The 23257-nt window shown below is 44.0% G+C and overlaps 1 protein-coding gene across 1 annotated transcript in view; it reads right to left on the reverse strand.

Moving 5' to 3' along the window:
* Window positions 1-1467: 1467 nt before the first annotated feature.
* The window catches only part of HECA (hdc homolog, cell cycle regulator), a 25135-nt gene continuing 3345 nt past the window's right edge, over window positions 1468-23257 (reverse strand). The window contains exons 2-5 of the mRNA XM_026048194.1: window positions 15945-16186; window positions 8707-9777; window positions 5631-5785; window positions 1468-2198 (exon numbers count right to left, since the gene is read on the reverse strand). Of these exons, the coding sequence (XP_025903979.1) occupies window positions 2034-2198; window positions 5631-5785; window positions 8707-9777; window positions 15945-16186 (1633 nt within the window). The 3' untranslated portion in view covers window positions 1468-2033. The remainder of the gene's footprint in view (window positions 2199-5630; window positions 5786-8706; window positions 9778-15944; window positions 16187-23257) is intronic.

Raw genomic sequence — 23257 nt, forward strand, 5'->3', positions numbered from 1 at the left:
GGAAACAGGTTTTCCCACAACACTTGCAAGCAGACCTGCAGGTAACCAAGAAACCTGCACAAAAAAAAAAAAAAAAAAAAANAAAAAAAAAAAAAAAAAAAAAAAAAAAAAAAAAAGCCTGCAGAAAAAAAGCCAAAGATGTGCTGTAAACATAAAGACCAGCCCCAAAACGGTGAGGGAGGGGGAGAGGATCCCCCCTGGTCAGCCCAGGATCCAGCACCAGCGCAGCCACGTGGGAGCGACAGCCCAGCCCTACCAGAGGTGGAAACCACTGTGTCATCAGGACACGACCACTCGTGCTGGCAACAGCCGACCTGTGCCAACACAAGCCCTCCGTGCAGCATGAGTAATATCTGAAGAGTGGCTAATGCTAAAGGAGCTAATTCTGCAGTAAACTTAATCAGGAAAGAAAACTGTGACCTTGGCATTTTTAGTGCACACAGAAACACGGATATTCAGTTCAAGTTTTTAGGGGCACGTTAATTTCCTTASCTTAACAGGGAACATAGTTCTTGGTCCAGCACATACAAGACCTTTTTGGCTTGCGGCCTTTCTGTATTCTTTCATAGCGCATGCAAAGTATCAGGGCCATTTTCAAGATTGTAATTTCAAGAGATACATTCTTTAATATTGCAATTTGGGAAAAACATAATTTGTTTTAAAACAGTGTCTCAAAACTTCAGAGGAAACAGAAAATAATCCCATCTTTTTAAAAGTAGTAAAAGTTGTACCTCCAGAGGGGACAGTCACTCCATTATGGAGATATATTGTGGAGCAAAGCAAAAAAACAAACAAACAAAAAATCTCAATTGGCTTGAGAAGCCGAGCAAAAGATTAATGGCCTATTTCAAAACCTTCATTTAGGAAAGGAGAAATCAGAACCAAGAAACAACATCGGCAGAGTCTACAGGGCCCACCCCTACGATACAAATTCATTGCCTAATGTACAGTCTATTAGATACAGCACACAGGCACGTAGAAAAAAATTACACTAAATTTGTTTTCTTAATTAGTCTCCAAGCTTTTAAAGCCTGGATGTACATAATTTTGAAAGATAAAGGTGTAACAATAATTGTTTTAAAAATCAATGCCAAGTCTCCTAAGAAGTACCTCTCAGGTCTTACAGCTCTCACAGCCCAGATCCTGCTGTACAGCCCTCTTTGCAAACCAGTCGCACCAGTCTGCAGAAGGCAGCAAAGTCCTGGGCCCAGCAGACACACACGARCACGCTCCCTTTCCGTTCAGCCTCTTCCTCTCACATATCCTAATGTGAGTCCTAAAATACCTGTGAGGAAATACCTTTAAATAAAGCATTTTAGGATCTCCAGCTTGTTTTGGTACAAACAAATGGTCGGATTGCTGAAGGGAGAGCACTGGTGGAAGCGGTGCCGCTGCCGCAGGAGCCACGGACGAGGGGAAGCTGCTACCCCAAGAAAACTTCATGTCAGGATTGCGTTGGCTGGCATGGATTTACATTCACTTGTCACAGTATCTCAGTTTGCCCCATCCTGGGAAACCTAAAAGAAAGCCTGCCAAGATGACTGACCGTTTAGGGCCACTCCTGCTCCCATTGGAATCAACGTCAAAGACTCGATTAATTCAACAGTAGCAGGATGACTTCTTCCCAAGGATTTCCCATTTCCACCAAGCTASAGGAACATCACCCTACAAAATTAAGCACTTTCCCACGGACATATTTCTCTGTCCTGTATGTCTCCCCACACCTTTGCTATAAACCGTATTACAACAATACAAAAAATAAAACCAAATCATTTTTAGTTCAAATTTACCCCACGCTCGGGATATATTCAAAGGCCATTAAATTGGCTTGCCTCCAGCCTTCACAGAGATCTTGTCAGGAGGATCCTGCTTTTAACAACATGTATATATACATATTAATATGTACACAGACAAAGAAGCTGCTCTTTCAGTTAGAAAAAAAAAATAATTTCATCACAGAATGAATCCTATAAAAAGATATGTAATAAAGTTGAAATACCCATAAAATAGCTATTACTAAAGCAAAGCTTTCGTCAATAAGCCTCCAGAACTTTAAACGAAGAGAATGGCTTCACAAAGTGGTAGTCTAGGTTTCCACAGTGTGGACACTGCTGCACGTTGCTGTATTCAGAGAAATACTGCATGCCAATCCGTACATCTATGACTGGCTTCCCACAGTGCTTACAGTTCAGTCGAGCCTGTAGAAAAGTAAAAAACACTTTTGAAATAACAAGTTTTGCTTCCATTCCTCACTACAGAAAAACAGAACGTGACACAGACCCTTCCTTYGGCCCTGCAAGAGGTTAACTCAAGAGACTGGCACTACTGGGATCTGCTGGGGAGGGTGACACTTACCTGTCTGATAACTTATTCACAAGCCTATTCCCAACTGCAAGACTGTTGCTCGCAGCCTGCCRGGAAGCTTTTTGCAAGATGGGTAGAAATTAGTAGGTAGCTTGCTGTGCTGACATTAAACTTTTCTCAAGTTACTCTTTTAAGCAACCTCTCTTCAAAAGTGTGTAAGTCCCAGAGTTTAGATAACCGGTTTTAAGACTAACTTTCCAAAATTTAGAATCCTAATTTAACTAAACATTTGACACTGCCTACTTCTTAGCTCACTTGAGAGGAGGAAGACTGCTGAACCTTGCCAGAGACAGCAAGAGGTTTGTTTTTCCCTTCACAGAGAGCCAGCAGGTTTGGTAAAGTGCAGCTAACTTTTGGCACAACTTTGTGCAAAAACAGGCCATGTAGCAGGGTACTCCAGCTGGGCAGAGAACATCCCCGTGAGCTGTTTTGATCACGATGAATTCCTGCCACTTATGCTAGGCATATAAGTTAATAGCTTTCTAGTAAATACCCTAAAAAGGACACATTCTGGAAATCATTACAACTGAGGTCATGTATCAGACTTCAGTAGACATCCTAAGAATGTCTGTCACATGAAATAACACCACTGGAGATCTCCAAACACTGCAGCATAAGTTATACCCAATTCCGACTGGTGAGAGGAACGTAATTCCAAAGTTTATAAGTATGTATGATTGTTTTATGTTGATTAATCTCTAAACCAATTCCTCCAAGTTCTTAGGATAAATAGTGCTGTCTCAAGAAACCATAAATGAAACCCTGAAGCAAAGGGAAATTTTACATTTGTGCCATGCAATTCCCACTGTGCAGCTATTTCATTTTATGTTTGAACATGATTTGTCCGTGCCACACTTAAGCATTCTGATCTTCCAGTTTAACAAATATACATAGCTTCCTCTCTTTTATCAGCATGCCATGGTATTGTATCACTTTAAGTATTTTTTTAAATATTTATACTGCATATTATGCTACGCAAACCAAACATCATTTAAAGCATGCAAACTATTCTGCAAAATCCAACTGAGAAAAGGACTAACAGTAGTTGGGTWGATATGAGGAACGATTAAAGGGTAAAGGCCAGAACAGACAGAGCTATGAACAGCAGCAACAAACAAAATCAAGTCTTGAGAAGGGATCTGGTTGGAGAAAATAGGGACATTTGATGGAAAGAAAGCAAAATGCAGTGTGAAAGCACAGCAGGCAGTTTGAAAAGCTCAAGAGATGCAGCAGAGACGTGAGACCATAAGGGAGTTCAGGAGAGAAGACAGCAAATAAGGACCCAGGGTCTGAGCTGAACAGCACCTTGACATCTGCCCAATACCCTGACTGCCCAACACGGTAATGAAAACTTCAGCTCTTCAGTGAAAAGAACCAAATGCTTTTCTGCAGCAACACTGATTTAATGAATTTTCCAGTGGGGAAGGGTTGGGGAGGAAAGAAATTACTAAAGTACTTTCACTGCTGAGACAAAACTCGCAAAGAAACCAACCAAAAAAGTCCTCAGCCATCTGCCCTGCTTCAACAGCAGAAATTCCAGGAAATGCAAACTAACGGGATGCAGTTTTGCATGACTTCACTGAAAAAGTGGCATWTTTGTGTTGTTGCAAAAGCATCCAGCACACCCACCAGCTGCTGTGCAACCTTTTGGACAGTGACTGCAGTTTGTTCAATTATCCTATATGCATATTTGTGAGGTACACTTAAATATTATGAAACAAGGTATGAAATCATTCAAAACATAAATTAGCAAGGCAATTCAGGGATAAATTATATAGCATAGCTTAACATCATCCCTCTGTATACATGGAATCATCCATAAAAATCACAAGGAAACAAAAATGTGTATTACCCAGCAGAGTCACTGAAGATAAGGATTTTGTATTTGTTTCTATTACTGAAATGTTCTGTCACACTCTCCATTAATCATATCATTAAGGCTCCCGTGCAATGAGATTTTAACTCTTGTCKTGTACATTCAAAAGCAGCAATTCAGATTTAAATTTTGATTTTAATTTTACAAAACTTAGTAAGTCAGGCTCAGTGACAGATGTTTCAAAGATCTCAAAGATCTCGTAAAAAACAAAAATAAACACTACGATCTCAAGACAAACAAAATTTGGAGATAACGTTTCTGTTCGCAGTTACAATTGTTATCAACTGCCATTTTATCCAGCAGCACCAACTCTGTTCCTCTTGCGAACAATATATTTYGGCAAGTATGTTAAATTTAAAATTAAATTGCATTTTGCATGTTGAAGAGACCATCTTTTATATTTCTCCTGCACTGCTATCTCTACAAGGGCACAGACTGTTCTCTTTTTAAAGCTTACTGAGAGCTGAGACTGCTGGTGCTTGGCAGTAGTAGCAATGAAGCTACTGCCAAGCTTTACAGAAAACATGCACAATATCCTCAAGTGGTCACATCTCAAATGGGTAAATCTGTATCTGTGAGGCACCTAACCCAGCAGGGAACAAAAGCTGAAGTCAACAGGGCCATTCTTGAACAGACCACTGTCCCTTTCCCATAATAACAGCACCTTAGGGCTTCCCCAAAGCTATTTACCACAGGCTAGCTACTGCTACAGCAAAATACCTCAGTTCCCTGGAAAACTCCCTAGTATGCTGGATCTGGAAGCCTGATGTCTGCCTGAAATAGCCCAAGGTTTTGGATTTTCCACATTCAAAGTATAAATTAGGCAGATAATATATGAAATAAAAAAGCTTTTTTCAGGCTATTGCAGACCACCAGTGTTACAGTCACAGCAAAGACTGAGAAACAGGTAACCGCCCAGCACAGACTCTTTAGGCTTTCCATTCCCCTGGCTTTTTGGTGCAACTATCTCACAATAAAACACAATTCAGGCAACTAAGAGAGGCCTGAATGCATGTAACAGCTGCTAAAATTGTATATTTGCCATTAAAATACTACTAAAATTACTTGTGATGACAAAAATATTTACTAGTGATCATCCCAAGCACCACCAGGTTTAAGTGTGAAGACATYTGAGGCAACTTTGCTTCAAAAACTACCCATTAACCACTGGCTATAGCATTAGTTTTAGGTCCAGCTACGAGTATTTGTTCTTCATAAAGGAGGACAAAGGGACAGGGACTGTAGACAGACTGTGSCGTGCAGGGTTGCATCCATAGGCATAGGAAGGAGGAAGGAAGGAAGGGGATGGAACACAGAAACAGAAGCCTTTGCTTTAATTCCCATCAGTCTGAATTTGACCTTATGAATCTTATTTACGTATAATACTAACCTGACAACAGGGAGAGGCTGCCAGAATATCATAGGTATACATAGTTCCCAGCTGGTGCCAGCTTCCATCCCATCGGGACTTGCACTTAATGCAGATAATTTTGTGAACCCCTTCTAAGCAGTCTACGCAAACAGCATAGAGGTGCATAAGCCTTCCTGTGAACAGGAAACACATTTCTTAAGGAAAATGTCACGGAAGATTAGAACAGCCATTTCCTGCAATGAGTTATTTGCCTTCAGTATGATACAAATCACACCTCACTGATAACTTTTWAAAAAAATAATAAGATGAATGATGAAGTAAATAACTGTTTCTCTCTGTTGAAAATACATATAGCTTGATTGGAACGCTTTGCCCTGGATGAAAAACTCAGAAATTACAGATCAACCTTCCCTCCTCTCATTTGCTGGTCAACTTTAGCAAAACATTTTGTAAGAGGAGCAGACTATGCTATACGATCAGTTCTCAGCTTCAGCCGTGTATATGATCCTCCGCAGTTCTTCCAGCCTTCATCCCCACCTCACGGAGGATGTGGAGAAGTGTTGAAGGTTATGAGCAAGTTGGGTACGGATTCATGGAAGAACTTGCCAAAAATCTTTCAGCAAAGAAGAAAATAAGGACCTAATATTCCTAATGGAAGAAGGCAAGTGATGGAACAGCAATTTTCTGTCATGTTTTTTTTCCCCTGACCACTCATTTATGGTGAGGATATTTTAGAACATTAGATATGTATGCACGTGCATGTGTGTGCATGTGTATAATATATGTTACATATACACAGATATTAATGTGCCATACAGGAATATGGATCTATTGAACTCTAACATAAAGTTCTATAAGCAAGATGACTTCCAAAAGATTACTTATATTGACTTTAAAAAAATTAACCATTTCTGACTTTATAATGAAATATTTTGTCTACTTAAGTGCTAATAAACTCAAGGTAAAATCTAAGATGCAGGTTTCACACAAAATAAAAAACACACACAAATTCCAAAGATCTGGCATGTAGATTAAGAGTGATTTGTARCAAAATAATTGATTTGCAATTTAATAGTTGGCAATAACAAGTGTGAGGGCTAACTCTGTAATGTACCGTATTTTGCACTGCTGTACCAGACCAAGTTAAGAGGTAATGCAGTCACAAACCCGCTGCAAAATAGGGCTCTATATTAGGAATGTTTATCTTGGACTGCAATTTGTGCTCTTGAGCACTGAAGTGTTAGACACATGRCAATTTGTTATTTCACAAATACAGACAACTTGCAGCTTTTCTGGCTGTAAGGGAATAAAATATTAACAATTTACAATTAGACGGCACCAGAAATTGTAACAGCTGTTTTTTCATTTTGTTTTTTTTTTAAGCCAACTATTTTAGAAAAATGAGAAGAAAATCAAGACTCTTCCTGACATATAAACTTTTCTYATCTGAAGTTATACATTGCTCTTGCATATTAGCAGTCCCTCATCGTTTAATTTGAATTTCCATGTTGTAACGGAAACCAAACACTTGGTATCTTAAACACGCTTCAAATAAACAAACAAGCTATTTTCTTTACTAAGAGAAATCAGCACCTTGCAGCTTAAGTTCATTTCAAATCATACTTCTGAAAACAAACCATTTCACTTAGGTCAAGGAGATAAGAATTCTAACAATTAATTATTTACAGCATTTTGTCTGAACAAACTTACAGATATATCACTCAAGGAGTAAAAATATCCAATTAATAACGAGAAAAAAAAATCATTCTGCAGTTTCACTCTTCCCGTTTCCTAATGCTAAAGGTTAACAACTGACAGTTTCACTATTACCAAAGTGGCTGTTAGCACCGATGAAATCACACACATGCTCCCAGCAAAAACAAATAAGTCCTGGTACCTCCCATATATATGTTTATCCTGCAGACTTTTTAGCTCATGTTTCTCACCTATCRCCCCTTCTATTTAAAGTACATTTGGCAAGATGGAAACAATGTTGTCATCATGAATACAATGCAGTGACTTAGCATGCAGTGATTTAAGGCGAAAAAAGCCAAAGTCTGCTAAACAAAGAAATACATAACATATATTATGACCATGCATGGGATATAATAAATTTTATTGAAAGGAGGAAAAGCTTGTATGTTGAAAAACCTGCTGTTCACGCCTTCCTGTTACATCTTTTAACATGTATGTTTTTGTAGACTGAACTACCACTCTTTTCTCTGACTTATTTTAGCCACACAAGCTGCAAATAGGCTGCAGCACTAACATGTTTTGCAGGGTATTACGACACTTGTGTGCTTTGATAATTTAGTTTGGGAAAATTCTTTCAGAAAGAGCTGCAGCTCAGCCTAGCCCACAACTGTTGGCTTCTCCAGGGCAAATAAAATAACACACGTCTTGATCCCAACCCAGCACGGAGCAGGAACATGACTGGGATGCCCTCTGATGAGGCAGGCTTTGGAAGCAAGCTTGGACTCCCCACTCTACCATTGCTACTTCATCCCACCACAACTAACATTTACTTTTACCATGTCCAATCAGTCCAGACCACAAAAATAGTCTTTGTTGGGCTGGCGTTAATATAGGTCAGACTACTGTCCTTGCCCAATAAAAAAATACTGTTCTCACGAAAACAAAACGGATATTCACGGCCCTAACAAAAGATGAAAGGCATGACTGACTTGTGGTACAAACGGAACTTTCATCCAGGCTGCAGCACAGTGTGCTCAAATTTTAAAGGATGATGTATGGCTTGRATTAAAGCTCACAACACATAAATTGGTGCCCATGCACTGCAGGACAGAGTTGTGGAAAAAGCTTCCTATGGTCTGTCTATTACCCGAACGAGAAATCCCTTAGTAGAAAGGCTAAACACGAGGCATGAATCTTCCTACACAGTATTTGCTTTTTATAATTCCCTCCTTAGCATTTTGATCTGATCCGGATGATAATTTGGACATGACATTGGGCTTCACAGAACTGCTTAGTAAATGCAGAATCAGGGAGCAAATCTGAAAAGGGGTGGGAGGGGAGCACAAAGGGCAGTTCCTTTGGTTAGCGAGACCTAACACGACCGACAGACGACCTGTACCTTGAAGGTGACAGGGAACATCGTATTCAATTTCATCGTGTCTGGAGGGGCTAAGGAACAGCGTTCCGTCCACCAGCGGAAACTGTTCAAACACGGGCAGCGCCCTGTGGCAGAGCGCACAGTTTACAACRTTCCTGTGGCTGGCACTAAGAGCAGCAAGAATAAACTTCCGAAGGTCCTCCCCTTGACCCACTTGGGCATCGTCTTCCATCCGCACGTGGAAAGTATTCAACTTATGCCTCGGTATATGCGTAAGAAGCTCGGAGAGATCAAGCCTTCTCAAGAACTGCACGGGGGCATCGAAGTGTCCCGACCGATGTGCCTGCAGCCCAGCTGCCCCATAATCCAAGTGCGCGTTCCTGAAGACGCCCCCGCCAGCCATGCTCTTCTTGTGAGGCTCCAGGTGGATGGCGTTCTTCAAGAACTCGCCCAGGTACCGCGAAGAGCGAGGGCCGCTGAAGTGAGTGGGGGCGAGGATGGAGTAGCCGGTTGGTGGGGACTGGCCGGGAGAGACACAYGGCGAGCGAGCAGCGTAGCCCCCGCCGGCGACCCCCTTCTCCTGGGAGTTCTGCCTGTCCATCGAGTGCCTTCGCTGGATGTCGTGACTTAGGCCCTTCTGGGGCTTGTTGGATGGCCTGCCCTTCTTGGCCTCCTCGGCCGACTCCGCCATCGACCTTCCCGTGCTCTTCTCCAACACGGATTTCTTCTTCTTGTCATCCTGCATCCTCTTCACCTGGTACCAGTCGGTGTCCTTCTTCAGGTGGCCCTGCCCACATCGACAGGAACAGAAGCGAAAAGCGAGATCGTATCCCTTCTTTGTCCACATGTTTTGGCGACACTGCTTTTCATTCCAACTCCTCGCTCGGCCAATGCAGTTGAACTGGACAAGGATGCTGCTCTCCCACTCATAAAAGCACTGCAGGTGCATCCAGGTGCTGTAAGGACAGTGCTCGTTGTTGCATATGACTTTCTGGTAGTCATCCTTCTCGAGGTCCACGGGCCTGCCAAAGCTGCAGATCAGGGGAGTAGCACAAGGGGCTTCTGTGGAACATAAAACAGACACATTAATAACTCAAAACCACCTGGGACTTGCTGTTTGCAAGGCTTTTTTAAAGGCTGTGTTAAATACAAATGGGAGCTCTTACTCAYGATCTGTATCATCAACAGGCCCACAAGCACCAGCTCTGGGGAAGGATAAAAAACAGTCTTTGCTATTAAAAAAAAAAAAGTATACGAAAGGAAATACAGAAATGTGGGGAGAAGGGAACAAAATGACTGTGCAGGCAGCTCGAGAGCCAGAAGAGCCCAGGGGGATCAGCCACCCGCAGGGGTCTGAGGCTGCGTTGAAAGGCAAGTGTAAGGCCCAAGCGGCCGGGAAGCTCCGGGGCTCTTTCGGGAGGGCTGCGCTGAAACCCGAGGGGCAGCACAGGGAGAACCCACAGAAATGCCTGCTCGACAAACAGTCCAGCAACACAGGCTGGCCATGCGGCCATAAGGAGAGGCAGGAATTGATCTTTCCTTTGCCACGAAGCAAGAGACAWGAGGTAGGGAGAGGAACGGGCAGCAGAGGGCCTTGAAAAGCAAGACRAACTGCTTATGTTTTTTACACAGAAAGGACGACCTTCCTCACTCTGCTCAGGCAAATAAGGACTATACCACCTTTACCAACAAGCTTGAGAGCTTAATTTCACAAACCAAGCAGTTCTGCAACGCATATAGGTAATAAATTAACTAATTAAGCCACATAAGTCTTTTACCAGCAAAGCAGCAGCCTTTGCTATATCCTTGAGCAACGATCCATTAATTTCAATTCCCTCCTGGTAGCAGTATCATCTTCTACACAAACATGTCCTGCATCTGTCATTAGCAACATGTTCCCCTCCCTCAYCTAAGCAGCACAGACAACACAGCCCTCCGGCCTCTGCCTGCACAACTGCAGAGAGAAGGGAACAGAAAGGACAGGAAAAAATCATTTGGATTTTAGACTCTGCTCATTTTGAACAGAGTCTAATCATGAAGTTTAAGACCCTTAGTCAAACATCGCAAATACGGCTTGGGATTTCTTCCTCTGTATTTTTTACTTCCTGCTTCCTCCATTTCCCAAAAGATAAAAAAAAGAGCGACAATAAGGGCTGGCAGGCTGCCTCTTTTCCCTCTCTGTGTATTTCTGCATTTGGCTAATAGCTGAATGTTTCTTTGGGGTTTTTCCTGGTCAAGTGCTGCCTCGCGCAGTGCGTGAAAGGGAGCAAACGGCGCCCGGGAATTCCAGAGCCTCTCAAGCTGAGAGCGCCAGGATTTGCAACAGAGAGACACTGAGCCTCATGACAACAAACTGCTCTCCTTCCCAATTTCTTCCTAGGACTTCAAATTTCTATCTGATAAATAGGAAAACAAAATGTAGCTTGGATTGTTATTAGTCCAATTACAATCACTGTTAATATGAATAATACAATTAAATCTGTACTGGAATGAGTGGCTACATTAATTTTACAGGTTTTCAATAAGAGATATATTAATCATCTGTGACAGAGAAAAAAAATAATAACACTAAACGTTTGATATTCTAGTATTTTTGCCCCCTTTTCTTCAACTTTCTGCTAAAAAAAGCTATAAACAAACAAAAGCCTACCGAGTATCTTCAGAAAAGTCCTTCAGATCGTAGCACCTCTGAAGACTTATTTGGTTATCCAGAATACAGGGGGCACAAAGAGTGCGAGAAACTCCAGCCGAGCCATTCACCACAACCATCCTTCACCCCATTTGTCTGTCTCTGCTCTAGATGCCAGGCACAGCACAATTGCAAGGAGAGTTTCCTGCGATTCCTTTCCTTCTGGAACTGAGCTATCAACAACGGAAAACACACATTCCCAAGAACATTCTCTCCAAGCAAAAAGAGCTTATGCCATGAATCAAAACATGAGCTTGTTTATAAACATCGGACGTAAAAAGGAAAAGACGACAAGTCACTAAACTGGAAACGATAGTGCTAGATGAGAGAAATATTCCCTCAGGGCGCTCCGAAATCTCCTTCAACGTATGTTAGATCTATATTCTTACCAGCTTAGAAGTCTGAAAAGCCCACCAAGAACATGCACTTTTTGAGGTGTCTTTGAAAAGCATCAATTTTACGGGCTGCCAATGACCAGATTTTCTTCCATGTTGAGGATAATATCACTCTCAACTTATTTAGGGTCTGCAAGTGTAGCTTGCAATTACACCCCTCTTATGCAACTTATCTCAGCGGAGCCAATTAAACTGCAACCGTGCAAAACAAACCCTCGCAAGCCAGACGTGGAGCGAGATCTAAGGAGAGCACTACTAGGAAGAGTTCTCATTTATGCATTGCCTCTATTTATCTATTTTGATACATACTCCTTTCCACAACAGCCATGAGGCAGACAGAAAGAACACAGCAGAAGTCCAATTATGCTCATCACACGTCCCGGAGTGTAAGTGTTGCAATACTGGGATGTATAATTACAGTTGACAGCCCAGAAGTTAATATGCAGACAGGTCTGGAGGTCTCCCGCTTAGGAGTAAGGATTTTAAGCTTCTTCATCCATCCTTCACTAGCTTTTGGACGTAGTCCCGCATCTTGGATGCAAAAAACATCCGGGAAAAACAAAACAAAAACATGTAATCCCCTGAGAAATACACATTTTTGAATTAAAAAATAGCATGAATAAGTGGCTGAAATTATTCTCTTTTTTTTCTGAAGAAACAAAATAGCCACATTCTGTTTTCCACAGAATGCTTCCATATTTATTTGTTTAAAATCATGTTCTGAGTGCCTAGAGACTATTTTAAAGGTGACTTTGAATAGATTTTTTCCCCTTTTCCTTGTTTCATCAACAGAAGGACTGTGAAACACGATCTGCCCTTGCTTTTCACTCCACAACTTACTTAGGCAAAGATTAACCTTAAGAAAGTCCCAAATAACACGGCAATGAGCAGCAACAGAATCTTTAAGTTTTAGGCAGTGGTGTCTTTTTTTTTTTTTTTTTTTTTGGCCATTTAAGTAAATTAGCTGGCACCAGCCGTTTACAGAGACATTTCCTCACCTGGTCCTCACTCCTCATCCGCACAGCCCGGCTGGCCACGACGGTGACGCAAGCGCCGCGGCAGAAGCGCGAAGGAGCAGCTGGAAGGAAACACGGCGGCACGGGGAGCACCCCGGTGCGCGGAGCTGCAGAGCTGACTGCTAGGCAGCGGCACCCAGGCTGCTCCAAAACCAGCCCGTTCCTAGCAGGAGGAGCTCTTCTCACTGGSCTGCGCCGGGAGCTCGCCTGAAATGTCACTGCTGTCAGCGCAGCAGGACAGGAAACACTGGAAATGCAGCCTGTCTCTCTTCCCGGCGCTCAGCTGTGTACACAGAAAGGTCGAGGTCCCTCCATGCAGAGACCTCCTTGTTCTTCCTGCTCCTTCACTGACAGAAATTGGCTCTTCCGAGGCCTGCTGGTTTGGGAAGGCCTCGGTGAAAACGCTGCGCTGTTTCCACCACAACACCTGAAGCGCCGGTCGCAGCTATGAAAGTTGTTTCACTCCTGAGCCCCACCACTCTTGTAGTAACAGAGTATTTGGGCAAGCAGAAACCTCCACTGCCTGAAAAGCACATAGGAATGATCCAACCAATGTTCTGCTCCCTCTAATAATTCAAACTTCACCAGGTACACTTGTGTAAAACACTCTGTAGTACTGAGTACCCCTTGCAAACTTCTCTCCATTCACATCTCCTGCCAAACATAGCCATAACCACGTCACACATTCCTACCTAAAGAATAAATGAGAAACGCAAGAGAAGGCATTTTTTAGGGAAATTTTTCCCATCCACAGCAACTGACTTGTCTTAGGAGCAAAGGCACCACACTCAGGTCATTGAGTACTAGAGCCACACTCACAAATGTGAAGACCTCTTTCCATCAATTCACAACCTTGAGAGTGCTCTCAGTTATTTGATCATCCTTTTACAGATAAGACATTATTAAAAAATTACATGTAGTTTAATCTTACCTACTATAGCAATTTTGCTCAGTATTTTTAAAAATAGCTGTAAATGGTAGTACCTAAATGCACGCTACAACAGAAATAACACGCAGTACTCAGAACAAGCTCTCACTCGAGCGAAGACAGCTCATGGCTTAAATAAAGTACGTTCCTTCCRAAACATGAGTGTGGTAAAAGACTGCAAGGAAGTTGCTTTGGGTGATTGCTTTTTTCTCAGTTTTTCTCTCCAGGTTCAAACACCAATGGAAGCAGACAGCTGAGATCAATCTCCCTCAACGTAAAGCACATTAACCTGCTTCTACAGGCAAAAAATGAAATAAAGAAAGTAAAGGAAGCCTGTCCTTCCCACCTTCTCATCTTATGGCACAAAGGAAAGCAGCAAAGCAACAGCTCTTTGAAGAAGTTCTCTCTGATGAAGCAAATGGGGGGGAGAATGATGTTTACTTCTGTTTACAGACCCATTGAAAGACCAAAGATGTGACCAGCAAGCCAGACTCCACATATCTAAGGCTTCAGTTTCAGGGATGCTTTCATTTGTTCAAAACCATAAGTGCTCAACGCGTAAAGGAACATTCACTCTTCCTCCCACATTCCCGCACTACCCAGTGTGTAAGGACCAGAGCTTCTGCGCTCAGAGCACAGGAACAAAGAATATTTCCCTGTGTTTGTCAGCATTTTTTTCAGCTCACCACAGACTAATGATCACCAGTAAAGCTCAAGGAGGGTATTAGAAACACGAGCCTGGGGGCAGAGGAAAGAAGTGTGCCTGCTGGTGGAAGAGGCAGCCCTACAATCACCTTCAAACAACTAAAGGTGACAGTGAGATGTCATACATCTAGTCAAAGAAATGTTCTAAGAACATGTTGAAGTCTTCCCACCAGTGCAGCTGCAAAACGCTCACGCACGTCTTGCTTTTGCTCTGCCTTCGCTCCAGTATCACCTGTAGCACCTAGGCCAAGGACACGCTACCTAGGTCAAAAGGAGTACTCATGGGACCAACTTTGCAATTCCAGTATCTCCCTGTCTGTCTCCATGGCTTTCCCATGAACAATACTCCCTTTACAACCTTACCCGGCCAAAAATCGCTCACTCTGCACCAGAGCTGACTCATTGCGTGAGGGCTACTCCCCCCCAGCCATTCGAATGAATCTTTGGAATTTTAACTGGAATCATACGATATTAGCACGCTGCAGCACAACCGTCAGGAAAAACAGACACACACAAACAGCAACAGATTGACCAGCGAAGCTGTAACAATGTGYTAGGTAAATCTTGGAATACAATCTAGCACTCAAAAGATTAACCACAAATGCCACAATGGTAACGCAGAATAGCATCTACGGCAATACAGTAAATTGTAAGRCAGTATAGGCAGTACATGAATACAAATGATTGGTCACATTTTCAAGAGTCTAACAGAAGATTCAAGCGCAATGAGAATAAACAGCTCCACACATGGATCCCAAAGACAGGCTTGGATGGTCCATGCAACAGCAAGAGCAAACGAGCAAGGCCTTTCAAAACAGTTTGGCTCCCTGCTTCTGGTGGGACCGCTCATTGACAAGGCCTGGCGGCTCCCCACACTGCTTGAGCCAGCCCAGCAGATCCAGGCGAGCTCCCAGGCATTTCCAATGGCACCAGACTCCCTGCTGGGCTCTTGCAAAGAAAAGCCAACACCGTCAGCGCATCCGCACTGAGCGCGAAAGGGACACGGCTCCGGCTGAGGGACACCGGTCTCAAGCCGGCTGGATCATTCCAGGAGGCCCCGGCTCCGCACAACCCCCTCACTACAGCAGGAGTTCGGCTCGCGGCTTGCCAGGTGTAAGCCTGTAATCCGGGTCCTTCCCCCAGGAACCGAGTAGCGCTGGTCAACACTTACACCCAGAAGGGGTTTTAAGAGAGCAAACACTGTAAGTAGCCTGGCTCCTGGGGTGTGTTTTCTTGATGAACAGATAGGCCAAGCTCTGTTAGACAAGTAGTTACAGGAAGCGATCGCCCACCTCAAGAAAAGATTTCAGGCAATCAGAGCTACTAAGCCCTGTTTAACATGCTTGGCCTCCAAGGGATTTTCTTTCCAAAAGACTGAGAATGGTTAACAATAAARCAGCAGTGGGAAGAGGCAGCAGAAACCATGAAGGCTTTAGCTGTACCTGCCACGTCAACACCTTCAGGCTGACACTACAGCGAGAGCTACAGTCTGCCTGTGAAATCAGCACGTAGCACAAGACACAAACCAGCGTCACCCACGGCTCCCACTCGCAGCACAACCTCCATCCCACCAGAACCAGTCAGAGGGGCAGGGACAGGCCGCACCAAGGAGGGCACCCGCTCCCTCGGGCGCAGCGGCGGCTCTGCACCRCGGTGCCGCAGCCACCGGCGCTGCCCACGCAGCTGACACTCGCCGGGACGGCTCCGGCTTGGGCGCACTACAACGTGAGTGCTCAGCAGTCCTTGCCAACGGCCTCGTGTTGAACAYCTGTCGCCAAAACGCAAGAGAACAGCTCAGGCTCTGGCTCAGCTTTAGGATGCACGGACACAGCTTCCATACAAGACATCTCGCCCCAGCTTGCGTTGCACACCCTCAGTCCAACTGCAAACATCACCAGTTCACCGAATCAAAGAGACGAGGGCAGAGGCTCCACCTTCACCACTAATGGTGACTTCTCAACCAAGTAAATTTGGGAGTTAGATTTATTAGGTCAGCTGAAGAGTAGTTMTTGGCGTCACAAACCACCCTGCCAGGGACAGAGAGACCCCTCAAACTCATCGGTGTAGGGTGGGTTTTCATGGTGACCTCTACCATGGTGAATGTAAAGACCCGTGACTTTACACGGCTTTAATGTGCTTTGAATCTTGGCCATTTGCTTTGYCCTCATGTGAATCATCCTCAGAATAAAGCATGACCACCACTGAATTCCTTCACTGTAGCCTTCCCATAGCTTTTAATACCTTGAAATTTTACAATAAAYTAATCCTGATGTCTTAAGCAAAAGACATTCTAGTAACTAAAGCAGACTCTTAAGCATCCGGTCAAGCAACTTTTCAGCTAATGGTRGGAATAAAGGGATGAATGGGGCAAGGTAGGGGATGCAGGAGATGCTCTACTACCACATACAGATGCACAAACAGTAGAAAGCATTTGCCCAGAATCTGTCCAAATTTTTGTACCAGAACTTGTCTGAAAGCACAAAAAGTTTATTGAGGGTAAGAAGGAAAGAAAAAAAATAAAGAAATAAAGAAAGAAGTCTAGGAAAGTTTATTTCATCAGTTAACACTTTACAAACTTCAGTGTAATAACAGTATTTTTATTTCCTGTGCTAAAGGAGCCATTCAGTGGGCAAGGGGGCTGCAGCCCCACAAGCTGCAGTGTTCAGCATCCCTGCAAGAAAGCAGCCCCGGAGCTTGGAGATGTCGGGCCCGAGGCGCCGGCCTCTGGATCTGGGCAGCAGGGAGGGATCGCGACTGCACGCRGCTCCGAAGGGGTATCTACAGCACAGGAGCAAAGACAGGGAATGCCAGGAACGCTCAGGAGGCAGCCCCGCTCCCAGCAGACCTGCAAGGCAGCAGCAGCAGAAACTTGCCCCTCGCGAGCCCTGGGAGGAGGCCTGAAGGACGCTACCATCGCAGCAGAAAAAGGGAGCAAGAGAGATGAAGAYCAGAGCAAGTACCTACACATAACAGACGCTGGAGTCGACTGGGAAATGCCAGTGCTCTGCTCCAAATTCTGCAAGCTTTCAAAATGAAATTATCTACACCACTGTCTACATTACTACTTCAAGAGGTCAGCTTGAATTTATTTGAATTTCTACAAAAACTGCTTAAAGAAAGGCCAAGTCTTACCAATGCTGTTGCAATTCAAATACCTAGAAGATTATCTGGATTACTCTCCTGAGCTGGATGCAAAGTTTACCATCATGTTTTTGTTTTCGTTTGTATGTGAGGAAAAAGAAAATCAGACAAGCAAGAGTGTCTGCCCACCATCACAACATCTTAATATCAAGGGACACGTCCCCAGTTAAAGCAGTAGGTGACATGGAACAAATCTTATGAAGGTGTCCACAGACTAGCAACTAGCAGTTTCTAGTGGTTTTGTCACTGCTTGTTAGATCACTGGAAGTAAAGCACGAGATGTGTAGAGGCAAAGAAAAGTACTTTCAAAACAGCACTTCCTCACTCAAAACCTAACTGCATGGGGCCTAACTACTCATGCAAAGGCTACAGTTAAAGCACATGACTAATCACGTGAGCAAGGAATGCAGTCAGGACACTGATAACCATTTTGATAGCAAATAGCTGTCAAAAAATGAAATGGGTGTGAACTTGTTTGCATGAAAGGATAATATTTATTTTATTCAGCAGTATCATAGCTATGATTTCATTATTCCATTTGCAAAGATTTGCAGAACACAAATTGTATTGGCCACAAAAGCATTTAATTGCATAGTTTTAAAAACTTTAAAAATGTAATATGAAAGTCTTTTTAAAACTGATTTGCATCGATACAGACAGTGGAAGATGGCACTCAATTGATTTTTGCAGCTAGGAGCAGTCAATGGAATTCTGAAACAAAATGGCTTTCCTTTAGAAACTTTATAGGAATTACATTTTAATACTTCCTGCAACAGTGTAGAAACTTAAATTCTCAGGAGGTCACTGAAATTGGTGGGACTCCTCAGGCCAGGTCGTAAGAGGTTCCCACACACACCACCACTAGGGCGTAAAACTGGATTTCGATGTTATATGCAGCAATAGTTGATGGTAAATAGTAATCTACACTCAGACATAACAGCAATTCAAGCACTGTATATAAATACTTAAAATTATTTTTTCTGATTTTTCTAATAAATTCTCCGGCTCTTTTTTTTTTTTTTTTTTTTTTTTTTTTGGGGGGGGTGGGGAAGTGGGGAGGTGGGTGTCAGATCTTAACTGTTGGCTGGACTCAGCTTTCAATACCTCACTCACTCTCGTGCTGACGATTCAGTTCTTCACACATACAGCATTACCTGAAAGCAGATTAAAAACCTTACAAACTTATGACAGCCTGGTGAAAAAGAGAGCTGGCCTTTTGAAAACTAGGCAATTCTGCACAAGAGCTTTAGTTTCAGGTAGACTTTTTCAAGCTTCTTGTACCTTCTAACACTGTCATACACAGCATGAAGTAAATCTGCTCCGAAACAGCCCGAAGCACCTTGTTTATGAGGAAGGCACGCTGTATTTTCAGTTGTGTCAGCCTGGGGCCGCTCCTGGCAGGAGCTCTGTGCTCGTCTCTCTTCCAGGGAGCTCCTTCAGGGAGCTCCTTCCAGCAAGGGCGGCTGCAGGAGCCGGCGAGGAAGGCGGGAGGCGCCGCAGGAAGCCGGGCAGCGAACACTGTGAGGGCACCGTGAGGGCACCCTGGGCACCGTGGGCACCGTGAGGGCACCGTGGGCACCACAGGCAGCGCGGGTACCGCTCGCAGCGCCTCGCTCGGCAAGGCGGGAGTTCCTCCTCTGGGAAAGCTCCCCCCAGAGAGGCCGCAAACCACCACCCCGAGCAGCTCTCCCACACGCTCCTCCTTTTTTCCTGAAGGATTCTCACAGGCAGGAGCACGTATAAAGCTCAACTCTGGCAACTCCCTTCTGCCAGCTTTCTGATGTGCCAGTTCTGTTAATTTAGCAGTCACCTATGCTAGAGAGGAAATACATTGTCTTACAAGTTAGTTGCCAATGCACCATTAAAGGTAGTTTAAAGAGAGATAATGCCATACTTTTCTTGGTAAGTTACTGTTTATAATGAACTTGATCTTAGTATAAGTTTAAATATTGCGAATAGAGAAGCAGCATTTCCTTTTCCTCCCATTTTCTGATGGCACYAGCACCAGGAAGACAAGGGTGACAGAGGCAAGGCAAGCAGACAGGAAGGTGCTAAAACAAGTACCTTCACGTGGAGGAAGAGGAGGACTTGGGCCTACTAAACAACAAAAGCAAGAATTTGAATGGAACAAGAGAAATAAATGGTTRGAGAAGGAATTTCAGGGCTGGAATCAACTATGTGGAGTCTAGAAGGGGAAACGCAAACCTTAAAAAGGCAGACTGACTGGACTTGACTACGTAAAAGGGTCTGAGCTTAGCTAGATAGAACTGAAGAATTTGTCATTCAAAGCTCCCCAACCTGAAGCCTATGGAGCTGCCTCTTCTGGCACTTTGGGGAAAGCATCCATGAAACTTGCTGTCTCCTCACGCTTATTCCTGCCTGCACATGATTAGGACCAACTACTGCCGTTGGGAACTGTGTTAAATCACAGGGCTGAAGTTAGAGAGGTAAATGCACAATCCCATGTAGCTTCTAATATAATAMTGCAGCTAGTTCAGATTTTCCTGCCTGATTAATACAACTAACCTAGAAAACTAACTAGAAAACAAAAAAAAGGTGCAAGAAGTATAACTCAACCACATTGACACTCAGAAATCTAAGAAACAAGGCTACCTGTGACTTCAAAGCTCATCTTCTCTGTGCACAATGATACTGCTAAGCTTCTTTCCCATCCCCATCTAAGACTTGTGCCTCATTCAGGGCAAAAACTGGATGACACGCTGGTTAATAAAGACAAGGTTGCCATGTGCAGAGCTCCTGCTTTGCTTCATGGAAGCTGGAAGCATTTCGGCATGGGCTGATGGTACCAATGGATGGAGACTCTCCAGGCAATGAGGTAGGAAGAGGCAGGAAGAGCAGCAAGGGAGAAAAGGGAAGGGAGAAAAGGCATGCAAGTTACAGAAGCTGGGTGCTGCCCTGTGGGTGTTATCCCAACCCCTGCCRAAGAGCAGCAGTGCAAGACGGAGAAAAGTCATCCCATCTAGAGACCAGTTACACTCTCCATCCTCTGCACTTCCCTAATCTGGAGCAAGACTTTGAAGTCTGGATGAATCTGCAGCTGACTCCAGTTGCAGTTTGAGCTCTGAACATACACAAATCAGAAGCCCTAAGCAGAAGCCCTCTTGGAGCAGGAGAAATCAGTCTAGAGTTCCCAAACGCTGTGCCAAAAACTGGCTGATGCTTGGAGGGAAACTGGTGCAGGTATTAAAGCTAAATTTGTCCAAATGTAAAATAGGACAGTATCTTTTCTCCACGAAAAGGTGCTACCACAGCAGTTCTCTATAATAAGGCACGTCTAGTCAGAATAGCACAGCAAAGCCCAGAGGAAATTAAAAATTCTGTATTCATTATGGCATTTGGATAGTGAGCAGAAATAATACACGGACCACATGCAGAACTACTAGGATGTTAAAAAAAGGGAAAAAACAGAGCTGCATCCCTACTCATTCCCTGAATGAAACAGGGTCCTGATGCAACGGCAGAATCGGACGATTCTACTGACATCACGATGCCAACGCAGGTTAAGGTTGCAAAGACAACCTTAACTTTGGAATTATTCAATCTGCTGCCTTAATCTTTGCATACCTCTGTCTTGTCAGGCACTAAGGGAAAACACGTTATGTCATTACAATCACCTCCTGCTGTTCCAGGCTACGGAGAGAGGAGGAGAGAAATAATGTRAGAGCTGGAGGGTAGGTCTAGAAGTGCACACAGTGATGATGTGGGGAGACGGGCAAGCCCGGGGCGAGCGGGCCCGAGCAGTGCGGTGCGTAGCTGCCTGCCCCGAAGCGGTGCCCTGCAGGGCAGGAACAGGATAGCTGCCCCTGTGGCCCAAGCTGCGCTGCAGCTTCATCTAACTCAAACATTTTGAGCACACAAGGGGTCTATTATCGCCATCGAATCATTCCCGTGCAGGTGAGAACTCGATTCTCGGCGCTGTCGTCTTTCACCTCCTGAAACAAAACTATCAAAAGCTTTGGRCGTATCAATAAAAATACAATTCACAAAATTTCAAGCTTGGGATTATCTGCTGGGCAGTAGCTCATATAAAATAAGGTTAGCAACCACATCTGCTCCTCTGGCCTTCATGACTATCAGAAAGGGAAGATAAGACTATACACAATTATCCCGTCAAGTCAAAGATGAGGCATACTGATCAGACACTTAAATTAAAAGTGCTGAAGCCAGTGCTGCACTTCTCCTGTATGGGGGAAAAAAAAAGAAAATGGAAGAAAAGAGAGGGGAGAGAGAGAGTGATCTCTGCAGGTGGGAGACAGACGTGGGTGTTTCCAGCCACTTAAGCGCTTTTTTGACTACCTCTCAAAAAGGCAACTTCAGCTTCTTAGGAATCTGCCTTGCACAGAGGAAGGAYACRCAAAATACATATTGCAAATGATCCCAGAGTTAAGGACTGAAAGAGTCCTTAGACTCTTTAAGAGTCCTTAACATATTGCAAATGATCCCAGAGTTAAGGTGGCCAGGTAGCCACCTGTACCATTATCAGCAGAATTCGCACCCTCTTCAACCAAATTTGCACAGAATTTGCACAAACGCAGTTATCCTTGTCAAAAAAAAAAAAAAAAAAAAAGCGTCTTCACTTTCATTTATGCTTGCCAAGAAAAAAAAAATGGAAAAATGGGAACTCTATTTCTCTCCACCTCAAAAAATAAAATCCCAAACTATAATAATATACAAGAGACCATCTGTAAAGCAAATGTCATCACAGGATTGCAATCATGGCAAGAAAAGCTCTATAAATCTCCTATAAATCTTTTAACTCCTACTAATATTTCTCTATGTCTTTTTTTTTCCCCTTATTCACTCACTTGAAGTGAAAAGCCAAAAAGAGAAGAAATTTTAAGTATCCTCCATGACTGTCTGGAATAAGCAATATTCTTATAGAAAAATATTATGGCAAAGGCCCTGTGAGCTGAAGTGATTCCTAATTAATTGCTAATATTTATAAAGAAAAGACCCCACTAAATAATATATGGGAATCAGAGATCTTGGAAACTGAAGTAAAAGTCTTGGGACCACCACCGAGTAACAGGAGCCAGGCAAAACTCCTGCCATAAAGTATAAATCCAGTTGAATCAACTCTCCTACTCTTTTTCAAGGCAAAGTGAAAAGCTGAAGTCCATCTGGAGAAGGGGGAAAAAGAAGTCGATAGTAGCCCACAGCTCTCCATAAATATAACTGCAGACCCAATATTTATTTTCTTTTCTTTTTTTACTTAACAAAAACTGTAATAAAACCCCAAGCTACGCTTAGCTTCAGCCTGAAATATCTCTTTTTGGAGCAAGTAAGAACCAGTCATCAGCAACCACGAACGGCAGAGCGTGTTTTTGCAGCACCTCACCAAAACTCCTCCGAACCAAACCCCAGCCAGCCCGCAGCGGCACGGAGGGGCCAGGACGGATAGGTCTGTACGGATAATGCGGGCACACGGCRCGAGCATCGCTGCTTGGCGTGACCGCGACGCCCGTCACCGCCGGGCTCCGTTTCTCCGCGCGTTCAACGAGCTCCCAGTTCGTCGCATGGGCCCAAGGCGCTCCCGGGGCGCTTGTCCAGCGCCAGGGCCCCCTGCCTCCCGCGAGGGGCTCTCCCCAAAGCACGGGAGCGCCCCTGAGAGCCCCGCGCCGCGGCCCGGGGCCTCTCCTAACGGCGCCCGGAGCCTGGGGCAAGAGAGACCGGATCT

This window comes from Nothoprocta perdicaria, unplaced genomic scaffold, assembly GCF_003342845.1.
Source record: "Nothoprocta perdicaria isolate Ctin4 unplaced genomic scaffold, notPer1 scaffold_52, whole genome shotgun sequence".
NCBI classification, from domain to species: domain Eukaryota; kingdom Metazoa; phylum Chordata; class Aves; order Tinamiformes; family Tinamidae; genus Nothoprocta; species Nothoprocta perdicaria.